The sequence below is a fragment of the Mesitornis unicolor genome, unplaced genomic scaffold, assembly GCF_000695765.1.
Source record: "Mesitornis unicolor isolate BGI_N332 unplaced genomic scaffold, ASM69576v1 scaffold50209, whole genome shotgun sequence".
Lineage (NCBI taxonomy): Eukaryota > Metazoa > Chordata > Aves > Mesitornithiformes > Mesitornithidae > Mesitornis > Mesitornis unicolor.
This window is the reverse complement of record NW_010206273.1, coordinates 18110-34557: the sequence shown is the minus strand read 5'-3', so window position 1 is coordinate 34557 and position 16448 is coordinate 18110. Positions and strand designations below refer to the sequence as shown.

The 16448-nt window shown below is 43.1% G+C and overlaps 1 protein-coding gene across 1 annotated transcript; it reads left to right on the top strand.

Annotated features, from left to right (window-relative positions):
- Nucleotides 1–129: 129 nt before the first annotated feature.
- Nucleotides 130–14924, top strand: MYBBP1A (MYB binding protein (P160) 1a; the record flags this gene model as incomplete). Its single annotated transcript, XM_010191674.1, has 15 exons — nucleotides 130–419; nucleotides 756–863; nucleotides 1470–1595; nucleotides 2364–2570; nucleotides 3144–3252; nucleotides 3657–3744; nucleotides 4865–5016; nucleotides 5512–5601; nucleotides 6257–6397; nucleotides 7113–7277; nucleotides 8339–8496; nucleotides 9274–9408; nucleotides 10633–10741; nucleotides 13106–13237; nucleotides 14856–14924. Coding segments are annotated over 15 exons (2079 nt in total), but the record flags the coding sequence as incomplete, so codon positions are not given.
- Nucleotides 14925–16448: the final 1524 nt, after the last annotated feature.

The window sequence follows — 16448 nt, the reverse complement described above, 5'->3', positions numbered from 1 at the left end:
TCTGTGATTCTGTGTTAAGTCACATGACTTTAACTTACTGCTATTGTATCCATAAAGTGATTTGCACTTACAAATACACTCAAGTTTGGTGTGAGGTTCCTAACCTGCTTGTTTGCCCATGTTTTTCAGCTTCCAGATCGATTTAAGTTTGCTCCAGAGATGGAAGGATATGTAGATGAATTTCTGAAGAGCTGTGATGACCCAGAGAGGCAGCTGGCAGTGATGATTGGCTTCTCTACCCTCACCAATCAAGGCTATTCAGTGTTTTCCAGCTCTTCCAGGGTAGTTAGACACCTGCAGCCAATGGCATTACAAAAATACATTGACTGGCTCAAAAACATGTTTCTCAGGCCAGACCTTGACTGTTGTTTAGACTTCTCAAGTAACCGACAGAAACAGAACCAGGAAAATGTAAACATGTGAGTATATAGATGATGCACTTTCCTCTTCTCTTTCTGTTTTGTGGTTAGAGTAGCTACCTGTGTGAAGTCTGGTCTGTACAGTCAACATTTGCTGGTTCCCTTGCCATCAGTTGCCAGTTGTTGCCAGTTCAGTTCATGCTGTCTTTGGCATAGTAAGTTGCAAACTTGAGAAGATTATATCTTTTCCTGTGTACCTGTCGCTTTCTTACTACGTAATTTTGCCATCTTTAGTGTAAAGCCTCTAAATATCTCTTGCTGCAGTGGACTGTGTGATTTGTGTTTATTTTGGGATAGTGTTCAAACTACTGATTATGTCCACTTCCTTATTGAAAGAGCACGACGTAAGATTGTTCGATTAAGAAAGTGGATCATCCACCGACTTGCTAACATCATTGAAAGTGCAGTGAAAAAAGAAGAGAGCCTTGTAATAGACATTTCCAGGTGAGAATGATTCACAGACTTAATGCCACATGTGCTTGGAATGATTTTGTTTAGTTCTATAGAAGTATGTCAAGTAAGCTGTCCCCATGATGCTAGTGGAAATATTCCATAACATGTATTGTTTAGAAGACTGGGTTCTGTTTTCAAAATACCTTCTGCAAACTTGGACAAACTCTTGTCATAAATACTTTAGGCACTTAAAATCAAATCAGTCCCATTTGTTTTCAGTAAATTTTAGGTTCCTGGTTACCTAGACTGCTTGAAGGTATTACTTCTAATCTTTGCATCAGATCTTAATAAGTATTTATCTGTCAGTTAAAAAATCTTGGACAGTATGACCTGAATATGAGAGTCTGAGCATTGTATTGTGTGACCTCAAGTGTTGGCATTTCCTTTTTGTGAAGTCCTGAGCATCCTTCTCTCTTCTTTACGCAGTGTACCTTGAGGAAAGTGTCTTATTGTAAATAGTGACTTTTTTTTAGTGCTTGGACATCCTCAAATAAAAATGTGAATATTTGTTGCTATTTGGTTTGCACACATGGTCTGGTTTTGCTTCTTTATGACCAAGCTGGCTCTTCATTTCGTCCTTGTTTCTGTTCATTCTAGGTTTTGCTTTTTCCATGCTTTTTTTGAGGCTAAGAAAACGACTCCACAGATACGTGAGGCAAATGTCCTTCCATCAGAGCCCCTGTATGAACAGGGTCATTCAATGGCAGAAAGCTACTTCTTTGGGTAAGGATTTTGCTTGCAAATTGCAAAGCTTGGAAATTTATCTTATTTTCCTGAGGATAAGATCAGCCTGCAAATGGCAGGGCAAGAGGGTTGGGATTGTTAGCTGCTATTGGAGCATTTGTTTGACTCCAGGACGAGGGAATGGCTTTTTTTAAGGAGATCCTAGGTGGATTTCCCAAAGATCCTTAAGTTTTGTCCAATAAACACGTAATTGTGCATGGCAAACCTGCTGAGTATGTGTGTGATGATCAGGTAGGTTTAGAGTTGAGCTCAGAGTGCTTTTTCTCAAGATTTCAGTTGCTTCTGTTGCAGGCTAGAAGTGGAAGGACCCAAGAGGTGGTAGGGCTGTGCGAGCTGCTGTTGGTTTTCTGTCAGCTCTGCATGTGAATCGCTGATGGTTCTGCAGTCCTCTCTGTAGTAAGGGAGATGGAGTTGGTATTAATAGATGCTTTAAAGTGATTGCCAAACCTGATGCTGCAGCCTTGGTAGATGAAAGGCAGAGGACACGATGGGACACAGAATGGGAAACAACTGAGAATAACAGTGTCCCTGGGGACACCAAGACAATGAGCTATACATTACTGTGCTTGGATACATCATGGGTTGAAACTTGGGCCTCGTGAGCCTGGGTTGAAACGAGTGCCCAGAGCTCTGAGATGAGAGCACTTTTCTGGTGGACATTATTTTGGAAAAGTGTGAGAAAGCCATCTGGTTCCTCTGACAGTAACGTGCTGGCTGTTTGGGTTTTTGTTGTTTTTTTTTTTTCAGGTTACTTCAGACTTTAAACACATTGACTGTTTTGGGGGATACAGCAAAGGCTGCAGCCTTGAGGGAGAAGCACATCCATGGTGTGACTGCAGATGGGAAGCTGTGGATATTTCTTCTTGTTGAGTATGCCAACAAGCTCCTGTTCTCCTGTGAGCATATCAAAGCTGTGAAGCCTTTTACCACAGAACAGAGGGATGCCTGGGAGAGGTGGGATTCAACCAGTAAAAGAGAAATTGTATTCTCTTATCCTCCTACTGTTGTTCTGGCCACTGTAGCAGAGCTGTTTCACAGCCATGGCAGTTCTGTTTCTTCTTTTTGAGTTTTATGCACCTGTGACTGGGTTTCAGGATGCTTCTCTGTTTCTCATCACCCTGTTTCTTTCTTCCTTCTGTGTGCTAACTATGTGTAGATGGCCATGTCCTGCTTTTGCCCAAACATGATTATAACTCTGCTGATCTTTTCTCCTAATAATGCCTGTATTAGCTTCTCAGTGGCTCTTTTCTGGCCCTCTTTTCTGAGCTTGATTTCCCATAAAGGTGTATGCCTTGGCTGTAGTATTGTGAATCTAACCTGTGCCAAATTGCAGAGGTTTTTATAAGCCACACAAGATGAGATACTGTTGTTTGGTTAAGATTGTATACTATGTGTGTGTCGAAGTCCAATAAATTAAATGTTAAGTTCAAAAAATACTGCTATAGATTTTATCATGGTTTTAGTCTGATCGTAAGAGAGGATTTGCTGTTGTAATTGTGAAAGACTCAGAAGGGTTTCTTTCTTCAGGACACTTCATTCTGTGAAGAATCTGCAGAAGAAGGAAAATAAATCAGACAGTGCTAAAGTTGTTGCTTTCCAGCAGCTTCTGCTTCTAATGGCCATTCATCTTTTCAAAGTAAGACTTCTGAAGCATATTTGAGTGGTGTAAAATGGACTGATAGCTGGGCTTTCTGACCACTGAGCTGGAGAATCTTTGTGTTCAGAGATCAAATCTTTCACAGCCTCTGGCTTCTAAAAATGGACAACTGGCAGCTAATTAACTCTGATTCTTATTCTGACTGTAGACATCAACTTACAAGGGCAAAGCTTGGCCTGAGCATTAGTTTTGGCCTTGATTTGCCACTGAGTGGAGCAATTTTTACTTAGTTTTGTATTTTCTTGTGCAAAGGGGTTGTAGTAGCTGATTTTAATGTTTGTACCTATTTAGAGAGGTCCTTAGATTCGGAGAGTATTCCTTCTGTTTCTGTTGGTAGTGGGGAATTCAGAGAGGGTGGTTACTGTCTGCTTGTGATCAAACAGAATCCGTCTGAAACTATGGATGTTCTGAGTGACCTTCTGAACTGCACAGAGAGGGCATTCAGCGAAGAACCTAAGAAGAAAAAGACTGGTGAGTCCTTCCTACAGAAAGAAATGGAGTGGGGTTGTTAATGGTCTGTCAAAAGACATAAGATGGCAGTTCTGCATTAGCGAAGCACTCTCACTTCATCAGTTCTGACTTCTCCCCAGGGGTCCTCCTCTCCTCTCCTTCATTCTCTTTCTTTGTCTTTCTAAACCTCTTGTCTTCTGCTCCAGCTCTCTCTCTGCATCCTCAGTGCATTGTGTTCCCATGTGCCTCTTAAAGGACAGGTGAGCTTCAGAGCTGGCCATAAGCAGATGAGCAGTGTCCAAGGAAGTTCACTCTTTTTCAGTCCTTGTTCTGTGCTGGCCAGAAGCTTGCCTGGAAGTGGTGATATCTGCCCAGGCAGAGCTTTGGGCTCTCCTAACAGCCAGCAGGCCTGGAACTTTGTACTTTGAGAGCTCAGGTTCTGTGCAAACTAAATGTGTTCTGTGTGTAGATGCAGCCTGTTTGCTGACTTGGGCTAGTCCTTGTTTAGGGCCTGCAGAGCTAGGTTCTGACTCAACCAGGAAAGAACCTGGTTTGGTCTTTTGACTTCCTCTCTAGCTGCGGTCTTGTTATTCTCCTTAAATCTCTGTGTAAATTTGAGGATACTGTGAAAATAAAAGCTGTAATTCTGTGGTGGCTTGGTTGTATGTAGATCAGGATTCTCAAAGTTTTGGACCAATGAACCAATTTTAAGTGTTAGGACTTCTCATGGACTGCTGTGACTCCTGATTTCATTGGAAACACTATATATAAAATGTATATCATTTAGCTGACTAGCTGCTGATTGCTTTAGTGTGGCCACATAGATGTCGCATGATTTGCAGCACTGCTTATCTAAGTAATGGTTTAATGAACAGTAGCTTTTGTTACCTGCTAAGGCTTTATAGTGGCCTACAAACAATTTCAGGCATATTTCTCCCTACAGTTAGTAGCCTTCCAACACACCTACAGTCTTTAGCTTCACACTTGGTCATTTCTGGTCTGTGTTGCTGAGTGTGTATTTCTAATAGTCAACTAGAAGGACTACCTTTTTTCCCTTACTGAATTTTTCTGTAGTCTCCTATTGATGTGCCAGTGTAGTGCTTTTGTCTTTTTCTGTCACTGTTTATTTGTTCCTGTGCAGACAACACAGAGCCAGGATGGGTTGAGGTGATGGTGGAAATCCTTCTCTCCCTCCTTGCCCAGCCCAGCCTACTCATACGTCGGATTTCCAAGAGCGTGTTTGTACGGATATGTCCTAATCTGACCAAAAAGAGCTTGCAGCTGATCCTGGATGTAAGTAGTAGTAGGGCATTGTACTGTTTGCCTGTATTGTCCCTAACAGATATACAATCATGTCTCTGTTTTGGGATTAAATAAAAGTGTTCTTAATTTAGAAGATGTCTGACACTGTGTGCTACTGAATTAAAAATAAATGATACTGAATGTCTGAATTGGTCATACCACTGAGTGAGTTGGTGTCTTCTGAGAGAGTAGTATGTGGATTGCAAAGATGTGCTGTCGTGTACTTTATATGATGAACCTAATACTTCATTTGTAACAAATCAAAATGTGTGATGTCACCAACCTCTTCTGTTTTCTCCACCTTTTGTTACCCATAGAGAGAACTTAGCCTATTAACAAATATGATATTATAAACCGGAAAGTTGAATGCCCTTACTTACTGTTTCATTACCCAACGGGCTTACCGTGCTGAAATTCCTGTCTGTTGTACACAACAAATGGATCAAAATGAAACATTGAAAAAACACAAGTTCTTCTTTTTTGCAGGTTCTTGACCCATACCAGGAGCAAAATGAAGAAAGCGCTGTTGTTGTGATGGAAGAAAAAGACAGAAAGATCAAATCCGCACAGGACGTGGTAATTGACTCTTCGGACTCTCACTGTTTAATGTTTCTTCTGATCTGTGGTAACAGACTTAATTGCGTTTCTCTGTCTTGAGTGCAATGGCTGTTGCTCTCTTAAGATTTATTTTAAAAGCGCAACACACAGATAGTCTGTTGGAAGTGCGTGTATGTTAGACTCTTGGCCGTGAAGGAAAATGCTGTAGGTATGGCTGTTTGACTAGATTACTGTCTGAGGAGAGATGACTTCATCCTGAAGTTAGCACAGGCTTCTCTTTTTTGCAGCCACAAACTCAATTGTTGCTGTGATGCACAGCCATCTGAATTTAAGATCTTGGATTTTAAGAACTGCAGAGATTTGAGTCACAAAGAGTTACAAGCATTAGCAGAAAGGAGAGTCAAATGGAGGCTGTTACTTTCAGATGTTCCTTGGAAGCTTCCTTTTGATATTCATTTAATATGACAGAGAAGTCTGTATTATGTTCTGCTTTTAGCTCTTGTGAAGACCTGTTCCTTTGTTATCTGAGGTTTCTTTACTTGAATCTGAGAGCTGGAAGCAAAGCAGTGGGTTGAGGGGAGGCTTGAGTTTTTATTTCTGAACAGCAACACCTCTGAGAATTGAGTTGGGGTTGAGGAATGGTGGGGTCAGAAGATGAACTTTTTTTCCTCAGGAAGAGGAGGAAAGTGAGGACTCCTCAGATGAAGACGACACTGAGGAAGAGAATGACAGTGGAGATGAGGAAGAGAATGAAGAAGTTGATGATGATTTTCGCAGTCAGCTGATGAATGTTCTCCAAGCAGGGAATGCATTGGTATGTTTTCACTGCCTACCTTGATACAGATACCAGGAGGTTTGGTGTGGTGAAAGGCTATCTAATACCCACACCCTATCTGCTCCCATGCAGTGATAACTCTGGCTGTTTTGTATGGCATTTAAAGCAGGAGGTCAGGATCTTCAAAGCAAGCTGTGGGAATAAGTCACTTGTTCTAATATTTATTGTTAGTGTGTCCTGAGTTGCTTTAGTGTGTCCAGTCTAGCCTGATATAGCTTGTATTTCTGCTTGCAATAAACGAGATTGATGTGAACTAAAGCACTGAGATACTGTTACATGGTGCCTTTATTGGCTGGCCTGTGTGGAGGAGTGTGATCCCTGTAGACCACACTGGAGACTTGTAGCAGCGTTGGAGTGTGGTTTAATGATTCCTGTAAAGGCTACAGACAGCAACATATTAACCTCTTCATTGAAGGAGCACAAACACAAGTGTCAGTGTCAAAACCTCACCCTCTTCCCTCCCTCGGTCCTCTAGCTCTGTGTGTTAGTACTGTGCAACCAGGATTATCTGAGAGGAAATATCGGAGAGATTTCTCATGGGTCTGAGCATCTGTTTTCCCTCCACATGTTGTTACTGAGGGTCTAGAGGTAGCCACATCCCTACTGTAAGTCTGGTCTTGGCTGTGGTTCTCTGCCCACTGTTGGTTTGAAGTACATAAAATGACATGATGTTTTTGCATTCTAAAAACAAAAGGGAGGAGATGAGAATGATGAAGAGCTGGATGATGAGGCTATGATGGCACTTGACAAGAACATCTCAGCCCTTTTTGCCGAGCAGCAGAAACGGATCCAGGCGAAGAAGGATGAGAAAGACAGGTTGCGGAAAGAGAAGATCCTACGGAGGGATTTCAAGATTAAGGTGGGAGAAAAGTGTTTGGTATGAAGACCTCTGGTTTACTAGCATATTAGTTGTAGGCTACTGCATGCCATGAGCTACTTAAAATGGCTTGGGACGTTCATGTGTGTCATAAACTCCTGGAGGTTGGAACTGAATTGTTCTGGCTTTGTAGAGCACTTGGCACAGCAAGACTGTGATCAGTGATTGGGGGCTTCATGTTTCTACTTCAAAACAAAATCCAGGACTGTGCTATCAAAAAGTGAACCATGGTTTCCATTTTCTAATTTGAAATGTGTCAGTTTATTAGATCCTTCTCCACACCTACCGAAAAGGAGGTGTCTGTAAATTTTTGTGAACTGGACAAGCTTGATGTGCCTTAGTGTGACATGCATTAAAATCCCTCTAGTAATTTTGCAATGTAAGCTTTTTTGGGGGCTTGTTACGCTAATAAAATCAGGAGTATGGTTAACACGCTCTGGTTATTTGTGACTGTAATACTGTCCTGAGGCCACCGGGTGTCAGCATAGACTAGCCAGGATATTTGGGCGTCAGGGCACAGACTGCTTAAGCTGCTCACAAACAGAAATGTCTGGTGTCAGATTAGTGAAGTTAAAGGCTGAATGAAGTAGAGAGCCGTTGTCTTTACTGTGTTTTCACTCAATGCTATCCTGTAACATGCTATCTTTATGCTAATGCACTAGCTGGAAGTCATGAGGGATTTGCAGGGCTGAGAGCTATCAGTCAATATTGCTAATAGTCATCTGTGCCAAGTTTTAGTGACTGCACATCTGGCCAGGTAGCAGTAATTCTCATAACTGCTGTTTCTAATTGATGTCACTGCACAGAATAGGCTGAAGTCAACAGACAGCCTTTAATCTTCAGTTTCAAATTTTTAATTTTCCATTTCCATGCCCTAGCAGTACAAATGATAGCAGAAGGTGTACAGATCTTAGCTGGAAATAGTTTTCTTTAGCCTTCTCCAGCTGCTATGAAGCCCACTCCAGTCTGAAAGAGCTGCCCTGGGTAGATCCATCATGTTTCCCTGTCTGCATTAGTTCTCATGCCAGTAACTATGCTTGCAGGTGCTGGATCTGATTGAAGCATTCCTGACTAAGCAACCCGAGAATCCCTTGGTGTTTGACATCATTGAGCCTCTGCTTCGGGTGATTGAACAGTGCATGAGCTCAGACTCTGACAAGCAGGAGATTGACTTCCTCCAGAAAACAGCCAATATCTTCAGGTAGGTGGCCTCCAGAGAATAGGCAGTGGCTTTTGATAGACACCAGTGGTGTTGGTTGAATCCCAGAAGCGCACACACACAAAATACTTAGTCATAACATGCAGGAAAGAAATTATGATCTAAGTTTTCTAGTCAAAGGGACTTCAAGTGTCAAACCTGTTTGCAGGTGGAAACCTTAAGAATAAACGTTGGTATTGCAGGCACAGTGCAATGTCACTGAATATCTCCACAGGCCTCTGACTTCTGTATCAGACCATGCAGCAGCTCCCTGGGCTTCCAGAGTTGCTGCTGTGGCTGGAATGAAACTCCCAACAAGTTATTATTGAGACAGGCAGAGTGCAAATTCTCTCTGTTCATGGCCAGAAGTGAGGCGTGATACAAGCTGAGCGCATCCGTAATGCGTGGTGTGTGACATGGTGTGTCCTCTGTCCACCACTCCCTGACGTCCTCAGCAGAGCTCTAAAGCATTTTTAGCTCTTCTCTCTACCCCTGTTGAGAAGCAGTCTGCAGAGACGGGGTTTGAGGCAGCCAATCCCATCTGTGGGAGCTCTGGAGGAAACTTGACTCTTATGCCTAAATACTTACTTGAAGGCAAAGAGCAGTAATGTTCCTCACCTTTCCTGCCACAGCAATGACCGCCTCCTTTGCTGCCTGCAGCTATAGCACCATTTTTGTTTATGTGTTACCCTGAGCTCAGTGGTAAAGGTTTGTAGCCATGTGTCCCCAGACCTCTTTCTGTATGTAATTGCTTTGAGTTTGTTTTTAATGCTCTTTCAGGAATTCATTGTGTCGAACTAAGCAGTACTGCAAGAACGTGGATGCCCTGCAAGAAGATTTGCATGCTTTTATGGAGAGGCTTGTGAAAAAAGCCTGCAAGCACACTGACTCTTCAGTGGCTCTCTATTATTTCAGGTGAGTGTTAAAAAGGAGCGTCTATACTCGGTGCTGCAACCATGGCTGGTCTGTAAGCAGGCATAATGTTGCATGTTAAAACAGTTCAGAGAAGTGAGAGACTTGATGAAGGCTTGGTGCCAGCATCTGTGTCTTACATGAGGGCTAGCTTTCCTGGCAGTCTGAAGCATTTTCAAACAGAAGTCCATTTTTTGGCGATCATCTTCTATAGGCTCTGTGATACAGGAATGGTCTAGTACAGTTTTGCTTATAGTGATGGGAAGCACTTCCTTGAGACTTAATTGGGGAGTAAGGAATTATGTGTGGTTCAGTGCCGGGGATCAGTGTAATTTATAGTCAGTCTGCAATGATCATTCTGTAAATACAGTGGTTTACTGTTTCCAGGAGGACAGTAATGATTATCAGTCCTGACTGCACGTGCGGTATTCATTCTGTTACTGCTGGATACAGGTGAATTAGGATAAGCCATATGTATATTTGTTAGGAAACATGAGAAATCTTGCTGTTTCCTGGTGTAAATGGGAGTGACATTTACCAGTAGGCTCTCTTGTATCTTGCAGATAGTTTCAGGAGGACTTTCATACTCCATCTGGGATTTCTCAACACAACTGTGTATGCAGTGGGTACCATGTTGCATGGTCAACCCTCTGCCATCAGACAGTATTGACTCTGCAGCACACCTGGCCCAGGGCTTTGCAGGAACCGTGGTTCTTCCTGACAACACAGGGCTGGCTGTGTGTGCCGCATGCCTCCCTGACAGCTTCCTGGCAGTGGCAGTCCTGAGGGGAGCTGTAGCCAGTTAATACAGCATTTCACAAAAGCAGTAGACTGTCTGCATGCCCTCTCAGTTGATCTGCCCGAGTTTTCCAGGCACTCAGCAGCCTGGGCTGGGAGGGCTGCACTGCTTGTGCAGGCTCAGAAATCCTGGGCAAATGCAGAAGTCCTCAAGCAGTGCTAGTCAAAAGCAGGAACTCGAGGAAACCAGGCTGATAGGGATAATATCTGAGTGCAGTGACAGATAAGGAAATTATGCAGCCTCTTAAGATTTATTTGTCTTTACATTTGACAAGAGTGTGTTAGACTGAGAGAAGGGACCTTCTTGGACTCTTTAACCCTCCTCGGTATAGAACAAGCTGCCTGCATCACTTGGTTCTGCTCTCAGGTGGCTTTGCAGTGGAACGGTGACACTTTTATATGTCTTTCCATTTTCCTTTTCTTTTTTAGTGCCTCATTATACCTGCTCAAAGTGTTGAAAGGAAATGTATCTGACAAGTCATTAACTCCTGCCCCTCTGCCAGAAAAACAGAGCAACGCCATCCCACAGGCTTTTCAGGTAGGACACTAGACTTCTCTTGTGGCAGTGTTTTTTGGCAGTAAAGTTGCTCCATTTCACAGAGTGGGCCTTGCTTATTCAGTCTCACTGTTCCTGCTGCCTGCAGATACCTATCTATGTGATTTCTCTTCCATAAAGCTGTCATTTCTGGCTCTGACCCTCCTGCCTTTGCAGTGCCTGCTTGCCTGTAGCCACCAGGGGCTGCTGATGTACAGCAGATCCAGGTTAATTGCCTAAGAAGCCTGATGTATATTTTTACTGCTCTCCAGGTTGATTTTGCTATCCTTTCCGTTAATGTCTTGGCAGTCACTCTGAGTTCTTTTCTGGGAGGGTGCTGACAAGCAGGGAGACACAGGATAGTGGTGGACAAGAGTGAACTCCTATCTCTCTGAGGTTTGGGTTGAGTTATTTAATGGTGAAAGAACATGGAGCAGCCCCAATTTCAGTGGTAGTTGTTTGCACAGAGACTCTTCATCCATCTGTGCTATGGGTGTCTATTACTTGGGGACCCTCACTGTCTAGTTCCCTTACTTCTACTGTCTCTGCTGAATTTCACAGGTCTCTAAATGTGGTGACCCTACATATGGGACAGCCCAGTCCATTCAGCTCCACTAGAAACCTGGCAACTGGTGTTTCACCAACTAGCCTAACACTTGCCTCTGCATGTCTTGAATTGTGTGCCTTAATCCTGTAGACAGTTTGTTAGGGAGGAGAATAAACAGGGATACCTCATGACAAGGGAGGGCCTGGAAATTACAAACAGCAAATGTTTCTAAGGCTTAGTGAGAGACTGAGAGTGTTAATCCAAGCAGCTCTTGTTCTGTGCTAGGCCTTTCTGGAAAGAAAAATGGAGATCTATGGGGAATATAAACAACATACTTGCTGTTGAGGCTAGAGTGAGACACGCTTCACAGCATCCTTGTACTTGGTCTTCACAGGGAACCAGAGACAAAGATGTGGCATGTTTCCAGTGAGCAGCACTCTGTGAGCATTATCTGGATCTTTTCAGTAAGCAGCAAAGTGGAACTAGAGCAGACTCGATGATTTATGAGAGACTGAATGGTCACAAGTTGCTTCTGGAGAGAGTCCGATTGAACTCCAGAAGAAAATTTTTTACCGTGAGATCAATCAGACACTGGAACAATCTCCCAGGAGAAGTGGTGAATTCCCCTACATTGCTCAGTTTTAAGAGTCAGCTTGACAGGGTGCTCACTCATGTCATTTAAACTGTACTTTTACCTTGAGGGGTTGGACCAGATGTTCCTTGTAGTCCCTTCCAATCTGGTATCCTGTGATTCTATGATTCTATGCAGTGAGCAAATTTATGGCAAAACCTGTTACTACAGAAGAAATTTTTTGCAGTAAACATCTGCATGGGAGGAGGAATCCATTTTTTCCCTGCGTTTGTGTGTCTTAAATAAGCATTAATTATAGAAACTTTGCTAGGAAACTGTGGTTGTGTATTTCAAGATCTGTCTCCCCTGTTCAACTTTAGCGTTTGTTCAGCTGCAGTAGCATTGGGAGTTCAACCTGAGAGTGGGACACGGTGTTAACACGGCTTTAACTTGCTATGGGGTCATGGAAAAATTACATGGGCAGAGGTTTGCAAAAGGCCTGTCCACTATTGTGAAGATAACAGCTTTGACCTCCTGGGCCTTAATTTTTCTTTCTTTCCAGAGAGCAGTGCTTCCCTGGCAGTACAGTTAAGAGCCAGGAACATCAGGATGTGATGCTCTCTGCGCTTTGCTCTTCACTCACCTCTGTGATGTTACTTCTGTGCACGTCTCAGCTGGTTGCTGCATGTCTGGGTTTCTTTTTTCCCACCAGAGGGGGCTGTTAGAGCAGTTACACAGCTCTGGGACTGCTGGATCCCTGGTCAGCACTAAGGCTTATCTGGGTATCTGGAAATCCTGGACATAGCTGCTAAGTGTTTGTACATCTAGATCTCTACATACACTACTATCTACAGCTGAGAACACCATGTGCACAGCACAGCTGCTGCAGGATGGTCTTTGAGTGCTCTCTGAGCCTAATGTGTGTTAGACGTGCCCACCACAATCCTAGAAGTACAGTGCCCATGCTACACCACAGTACATACAGTGTATGTAGTCTTACTAGAAAGCTGTGCTGCCCTTCACTAACATGGACGTATGGCTGTCAGTACTTGAGAGAGCATGTTTGTGGCCCACTTTGTTGTTTCTTCATGGTTCTGTGTTGTATCGCGTAGGCCTGTTTCATATAAACTACTCAAGAATATCTGGTTGCTGGAAAAATCAGTGTGCACTGTTTAAAATTGATTACTTCATTGCTTGTGATTCATCCTTGTGTTTCACTTGAAATTTTTGATCTGCTTTTCCCCTATAGCTTATGAGCACAGGTTGTCTGGATATGAAGAGGGTGACTGAAATATATCAGCAAGCACTGACACAACTCTTGACTAAACGGAACAGTGCTCTTACAATCTCCATGTTCCATGATCTCTTCAGACGCTTCCCGGTATGTGTTGCTTCTGTGACAGAAGGCTGCTCTTTAGCAGCCCAAGCATAGCCCAAGCAGGTCTAATTTTTTACCAGTATTCAAGACAACATGGATAAGTGAGGTTTGCACAAAGGCAGAAGGGGCTAGCTTGTTTAAACTGCTAATGTAGCTCCTGTCCAGCTTTGCTCTGTCTGCATGCTCAGTTCCTCAGTTTTCATCCAAGAAGGCCATAGAGCATAGAGTCTCATAGGAATCTAATCTGCAAGCTGGATGTTTAGACAGTGTCAGTGTCTGAAATGTTTGAGGTATTTCCTGCAAACTTGACCTGTGCCTGGAGACCTATGTCTCCACTATGAAGACAGCCAGTTTTTAAGAAACAGGCCTTGGGTCTGAATGCCATACAGTTCTTCAGGGATTTTTAGGTCACGAGTGAGGTAGAGACAATTGGCAGAAGCCCTTTCTCAAGGGCTTCAATCTTTTAGGATTGAGTCTGGTGGGAGGAGACATAGGCTTGTGTAACCGAGAGAAGATGCTTTCAGACTCTGAGGTAATCCATCCAGGAGGCACTTCTGCATGCCAGGTTTCTTAGGTCACCAGACCACAACGCCACCCACGTAAGTTAGTGACATAAAGGGAAGAGAAGAGTTGTGTGCTGCCCACATGGACAGCAAGCTTAAGATCCCACCTGCAGGTTTCTAGAGCCTGTGGATTCCATGTGACTGTTCCTTGCAGAAATGTCTTTGAAAATGTTTTGAGCTCATCACTTTTTATAAAGCAAAAGTAATGATATACACAGATACTGGCCTGTTTAAACCTGGGCTTTGCCCACTTGCTAGAGCTGTCTGTTCCTTTAGTAGTCTTCTTACTCCAAAAAGGAAGCTATTACAGTTGGTGTTTGTAGAATAACCATCCGCACGATATGTCAGTGAACTGTGCAGCAAACTGCTGTCCATGCTTTGCCAGGGCCATACTTGTCAGTGCCTGGTAGACAACGTTAGAGGTATGCCAGTATTTGCAATTAGGTGCTTTCTCATTTCTTGTGTTTGAATTCTTTGTGTCCCTCAATTTGGAAATATTTTGTCTGTAAACACAGAAATTGGTGGATTGGGCCAGAAGCTTTCATGAAGCTTTGCTGACAACAATCCCTCTAGAAAGGCTGTTTTGGTCAAGACTTGTTGCAGGGGACAACTTTAAGATCACCTGTCTCCAGGGAGGCTTTCCTCTGGACACAGTTGTTTCTGGCCCCTTTAGCTTTTGGGTTCAGATCTCTTCCCAAGCTCTGATGTTCTCCAGTCTAACTCAGTACGTTCTCCTTTGCCTCTGGGATCGCTCCTCTGTGTGAACTGCCTACTTAAATCAAGAACCAGGCAGAACACAGGAGGTGAAATCTTTGCTTGATTTTTCCAAGTTAAGCCTTTTGCTGCTGATTTTGTTGTGGTCAAGATTTCACTCAAGGTTGGTGTGAGCAATGCTGTTAATTTTCAAATAAGCTGTTGCTGATCTCTGGGTACTTTTCTTTCCTGGGGCATTTTCTTCTTACACAAGAAGCTGTGTAAAACATAGACTGTTTTGCTTGAAAAACAAACCTGTCTGTCAGCTAAACAATAATAAGAGACTGGGTCTTTCTTTGTTACAGATCATGTGTAAGCCATTAGTAGATACTCTTGTCAAGTCTATCACAGCGGGAGCCAGGCAACATCATCAGGTAAGAAGGAAAGCAAACAAACAAAGCTGTATTAAACAGTCAATTGGAGAAGTCACTTAATCATGGCATCTCAGATAATACTTAATATGTTTATTGCTGCCTTTAGGGCTGCCCAATTTTGAGAAGTAGGCTTCCTGGGGGAAGAGCTTTTGCCTCACTTCTTTAGGTGTGTGGCTGAAGTTGATACTTAATATGTTTATTGCTGCCTTTAGGGCTGCCCAATTTTGAGAAGTAGGCTTTTGCCTCACTGCTTTAGGTGTGTGGCTGAAGTTGCAGAAGTAGTTGAAGTATTCACAGCCATGGGGGTTCTTTGGTAGCATCTCCTTTAAAAACTGCCTGCAGCTTTCAGGGTTGAGGCCTGATTGTTGCAGGGTTGCCTTCAGTCACTTACTCCTTGATTACTTACTTATTGGTAAGATGTTCCTCTATATTAATGCAGTGTGTTGTAATCCTTGCCTCCTAATGCTACCTTGAAGTTAGCTTCTTGAGTCTGTTCTGCACATTGCCAGCTGTCCTCTGTTTTCTAGGCTGTGTGCTTCTTTGTGTAGTTTAAAACCACCTGTACTATAGATCTGATTTTTGATGGTTGATTGCATGTGCCTGACTAACACAAAATTAGTGGAGCCTTATCAATAAAACATTGCAGGGTGACTGCACAGCTCACTGTTGCATGAGCAGAGTGCGAGGCCTGTCTGGATTCTCACTGCAGCATGCACTGCAGTAGGGGTGCCTTCCACGCAGTTAATAACCAAAACCCCTTCAGGCCAGTAGCACTGTCTCAAACTTTCCCACCCCCTAGCTGTAACGTGCATCTGTCCCCTGCAGAAGTGGATTGTAGATTAACCTTTCTGATTCATAAATACCTGTTCAATTGTTTCTGATCGTTGGAGGGAACGTGAAGGACTAGGCATGTGTTCACAGTAAGGCTGCTTTACGTTGTTGGTGTAAATTGCATTTCAGGCTCTTTTATTCAACAGGAATGGTTCTGATTTAAACAAGAACAGCAACAAAAAACCCCGAAACAAAACAAAGTGAATAAAGCTGTTTCAATGGATAGAAATAAGGATGTGTTACACAAATAACAAACTAGTTAATTATAAGGCACATACTTTATCGTCAAGAGACTAAGAACAACATCCCAAGCAGACAGCTTTATTTATGTGGGTATCTCTGCTTCTCCACAGGGAATAGCATTATTCTTCTTTCAGGACTTCCACAGTTATCTGCTCAAGCTTTGTTTCCAGAGCCTGTTTATTCCTGGGTGGGAGGGGTAGGGGAGGGTCCGCAGTGTGCTGTATGTGGGAGACTGGATAGAAAGCATGGCTACACTGCTGTTTAAACAAAGGCAACTTGGAGAGTGAGCTATGTAAACCCTGTGGAGTTTGGAGTTGCAGCTTTACATTTTTTGCAGACTGCTGCTTTTTCAGGAATTCTGGCTTCCCTTCATCAAATGTCCGATTTCCCAGGATTTCAATTAAATTTTCCCACTTATTCTCAACATAAATGTGCTTTGGTGGTATCCTA